The sequence below is a fragment of the Bidens hawaiensis genome, unplaced genomic scaffold, assembly GCF_021521415.1.
Source record: "Bidens hawaiensis isolate Kalapana, Puna unplaced genomic scaffold, B.hawaiensis_p1.1 tig00003237_1, whole genome shotgun sequence".
Lineage (NCBI taxonomy): Eukaryota > Viridiplantae > Streptophyta > Magnoliopsida > Asterales > Asteraceae > Bidens > Bidens hawaiensis.
Window position 1 is genome coordinate 2,204,625 of NW_027491176.1, and position 4,671 is coordinate 2,209,295.

At 41.6% G+C, this 4,671-nt stretch overlaps 1 protein-coding gene across 1 annotated transcript; it reads left to right on the top strand.

Annotated features, from left to right (window-relative positions):
• Positions 1 to 951: 951 nt before the first annotated feature.
• On the top strand, positions 952 to 1,577 carry LOC143622621 (uncharacterized). Its single transcript, XM_077093715.1, has 2 exons — positions 952 to 1,130; positions 1,247 to 1,577. Exons 1-2 carry the CDS (start codon positions 952 to 954, stop codon positions 1,575 to 1,577), a joined length of 510 nt encoding a protein of 169 aa, XP_076949830.1.
• Positions 1,578 to 4,671: the final 3,094 nt, after the last annotated feature.

Here is a 4,671-nt window from a genome sequence, read left to right on the forward strand (position 1 = left end):
GTTCAGTTCAACAAATACAAATACGAATACGAAAATTTGACAAATGTCACAACTTCTCCTTGCAAAAGTGATGAAGATTCAAGAACTAAGTGCCTTTGTTGATTCAAGATTGGTGGCAAACCAAGTGAATAACTAATTCATAGCAAGAGAACCTTCAATGTTGAGGTATAAGCAGAAGGTCAAAGAGCTCATAAAAGAATTCAAAAGTTGTAGCTTAACTCAAGTATCCAAAACCAGGAACAAGCAAGCTGATGCCCTCAGTAGGCTAGCTTCCCTGACCTTCTCTCACTTAACAAAGAAGGTATTGGTAGAAGTTTTGAAAACCCCATCAATCAATGAACTAGAGGTATAAGACATCATTGAAAAAGAGGGAACCACTTGGATGACCCCCATAATAGAATTCCTCAAAGAAAGGAAGCTTCCCTCTAACGAAGGAGAAACCCTGAAGCTCAAGCTTAAGGCTAAAAAATACGTGATAAAAGACTGTGTCCTATACAGGAAAGAATATTTGAGCCCCTTGCTACGATGTGTGGGACCAGATCAAAGCAATTATCTTTTGAGAGAAGTGCACGAAGGCATTTGCAGGACACATCTTGTCCAAGGTCGGTGGTAACAAGGTTGATGAACCTTGGATATTATTGGCCAACAATGCACATGGACTCTACGAAAGTCATCCGCAAATGTGAAGCTTGTCAGCTCCATGCTCCCGTCAAAATAAACCCGAAGCACAAATTGGTACCCATCATTGCTTCTTGGCCATTCCACAAGTGGGGAATGGACATTGTTGGTCCTTTCCCCGAAACAGTTGGGAAAGTGAAGTTCCTACTGGTAGTCGTTGTCTATTTTACCAAGTGGCTAGAAGTTAAGGCCCTACCTTCCATCAAAGGGAAGCCGGTAATAAACTTTAAATGGTAAAACATAATTTGTATATATGGGATGCTTGGTGAAATAATGACGGATAACGGGAAGCAATTTGCTGAGAAACCATTCAGCATTTGGTGTAAGGAGCTACAAATCAAACAAGTGTTTAGCTCAGTAGCATACCCCCAATCTAACGACCAAGTTGAACAAATGAACCGTGGCATCGTTGAAGGTATCAAGGAAATATTGGAAAGGTATGGCAAGAATTGGTTAGAAGAGCTTCCAAGCTTCCTTTGGGCTATCCAAACCACGGAGAAAACAAGTCACGGAAAAACACCCTACAGCCTCATCTTTGGCTCAGAAGCTATAATTCCTGCGGAAATAGGGTAAATTCAAGACGGGTGAGAAACATAAATGAGAAAGCCAATTACTCTGAGGTTCTGATTAACCTCGATCTCCTGGAAGAAGCTCATGAGCAGGCTGCCATTGAGGAAGCCAGATACAAAAAGAAGCTGGAAGCCTTCTACAACACAAGAATAAGAAAGAAAGTGTTTAAACTCGGAGACTTGGTCCTTGGAAACAACGAGGCCAGCAGACAATCCGACACGGGAAAATTAGGACCTAAATGGGAAGGTCCTTATGTCATCAAAGAAGCTCATAGGAGAGGATCCTACAAGCTCAATGACTTTGAAGGAAAGGAGGTGCCGCGTCACTAGAGCGATACACACCTCAAGAAATTTTTAGTTTAGGACAACATTTCAAAGTCCTTGTAATAGTTGTTTTGGTACAACAATATTAAAAAAATCAATGAGTGATGTTTAATTTTGAGTAAAAAACTTGTTTTTCATCCTATCAAAAGGGTGAGCCCTTCCAAACTAGGCTCCATGAGGTCCGACGTACGTTCCTACTCATGTAAAGGGTTGAGCTCTTAGGCCATATCGCTCAAAAGGTAACAAGACGCTATATCTTCTTGTATATAGGGTGACTCCTTAAAACAATACGACTATATGGAACACTTATAATATATTATTCCATGAAATGAGACCGAGCATCTCTTACCAATTAGCTCATCAAGTACTAAACGCTTAGAAACTTATCAAGCTGACAAGCTCAAGAAACTTAGGACTTGTGTAACAATATACCATAAAATGAGTAAAATATATTGTGGACTGACAAGTGGATAGGATAAACTTTGCATCGATTCTTAGTTACCAAGCTAAGGAAGGGTGTCTGCAGCATCCCTCCTTAACGAAGTTCCAAAGGCATTGCAAAAATAACAAACAAGCATAAAAGTTAAGTAGATAAAATAAACTACATAACTAGCATATAAAACGTTCAAAGCACCATCCCAAGGTGCAACGTACAAAAATAAGGTGATAATTGTCTATGCCAACAAAGGCTTACATAACCAAACCATAAAGAAGCTTCACACACGAAGCTTAATGATAGTAAATTGTTATGCCAACAAAGGCTTATAGAACCAATATACAAAAAAAGCTTCACAAACAAAGCTTGATAAACACAAAGCTACTCATCAGTAGTAGCATCCTCGCCATCTCCACCGGAAGTCTTTGGTATATCATCAACGTCATCATGAGAAGCTTCATTGGTGGTACAGAAGGAGTATGATCAACTTCTCTCAATGGGGAAGGGGTCCGCTCAGAGTCATCAACCTGGGAATGAGTAACCTCAACTTCCACTTCATCTTTGTCAGCTGCCTGGTCAGCTAGATCTTTGAACTCAACATGAGCTTCATCATCCTCATGGCCCTCATTAGAACTAGACTCATGTGTAATCTTAATAACCATGACTTGAATCACTTGAGGTGCTAGCTCCTTTTTGAGAACTTCCAGCTCAATAGTTTGAAAAACAGAAAAGTGAAGGTTATGGCAGCGAGTAACAGCTTCAAGGTAAGGCAATATCTTCATCTCCATGGCTCTCACGGAAGCTGCAATATTAGTAGCGGCATGGGGCCGATAGCCTAGAAGTCCCTCAAGGGGATGACCAGCTCGACCTGCCACAAAACCAATAGACAAGCCATGATGACGGCTATGAGCAATGGCCCTTGTGTAAACTTCACCAAGGGCCGAGTTAAACTCACCACTATGCAGAAGGTAGGAAACAACGTGAGGAATACCATGCTCAAACTTCAAACCTCTTTTAGAGAAAAGATCATTAACCTGGGCTTGGAGATCAGAAATAGTAACGGAAGAAGCCGCTTCTGATCAACAAGCTTCTGCTTCTCAGCTTCAAGCATCTCGCGCTCAGCAACCAGCTTCTTTTTCTCTTCAACAAGCGAGTTCCTCTCCCGATTGACCTTCTGACGCTGTTCATACAGATCCTTGGCATAAGATTCCACCTTACTACACTCATCTTTAGCCTTGGCAACAATAATATCATGAACTAAGCTTTGCTCATGAGCTGTTAAGGTCACAACCTTCTCAGTTGCCTGAACTAAGTCACCCTTCAACTTCGCATTCTCTTCCTCAAACTTCTTAATCTCAAAAGATGCGTAACACCACCAGCCCATACCCTCGGGAGCAAGGGCTAACAAATAAGCTAAGTACTGAAAAGTCCGGCCCATGAGCTCACTATCACATAATCCCTCAACAATCACCTTCTCAGCAGGGGGAATACAGTGAATGAGGAGATCCCGACAAATGGGCATCTTCTTTAAGGTATCACAATCACGAACACCCCAAGAAGGAACAAAGATAGCGGTTGATTCAGGGTTATGAATGTTGGGTTTCAACGGTGGTCAAAGAAACGGTTTAAACCCAATTTAAATATTCGTTTAATAGTTATTAATCATATTAACAAGTTAAACGAATTAAACGCATCGGAAAATAAACGAGTAACCATCATAACGAAACCAAAACGAGGACCCGGTTACAATCAATACGAGTACAAGATCTAAACAACCAAACAACCGTAAACGTAAATGACCGAATTTAAGTTTTACCTCGGTTACGAATAATTGGTTGAGACACCGAGGAGTAAAGAACGATGCTAGGCGACACAACAAGATGATACCAAGAATCCGGCGGCGACACATCGACATCGGACGGCGGAGGATGGTGGCTGATGGCGACGGACAGCGGCGGTCAATGACAACAGCCAGAACAGTAGTCGGAACAGTGACGGCTGGAAAATCGGCGGCGGCGGAGGGTGGCGGCACCGGAGGTGTCGGCAGTCAGTGGCGGGGGCGGCGGATGGTTAGGGTTTTGTGTGTAGCAAGTTGGTTTCACTTTGTTATAATATATAATGGGGGTATTTATAACAAAAGATTAGGGTTTAACCTAATATTAAACCCAATGGGCTTTGAGCCCAATTACCACACAAAAGCCTTGTCCACCAATTTAATCTCGTTTAATTGTGTCTGGCCCGGATAACAAACTAAGCGAGCTCATTATTCTTTATCCCCGGTGTAACTCTCGCGGGTCATAACCGGGTCGGCCCGCGTTGACTTGACCCGAACCATACATATTTCCAACAGTCTCCCACTTGGACTGTTTTGGATCAAGTAGCACAACATTGACAACTAGAAGTGCTCTAGCTACACATAGTTGTCCCCAACTTATTATGACATTTTAAATTCATTAACCAAAATATATTGGAATACATTATTGGAAGACATGAACTTATAATAATCGTCGTCATCTATCCTTTCCGTATAAGATATCAATTGAACAATGAGACATAGATCATATCAATCTCATATAGTGTTCAATTATTGTAGTTCTCGATATTGAGTCAAAGTGGTCCAGTCAAACACACAGTAAGTTTTGGTGAGGCCTCACACTTTACCAG

Coding starts and splice junctions, on each gene's coding strand:
- LOC143622621 (XM_077093715.1), top strand. CDS start 952: ATGACGGATAACGGGAAGCAATTTGCTGAGAAACCATTCAGCATTTGG. Junction 1,131..1,246: donor GAAAGGTATGGCAAGAATTG/GTTAGAAGAGCT, acceptor CTGCGGAAATAG/GGTAAATTCAAGACGGGTGA.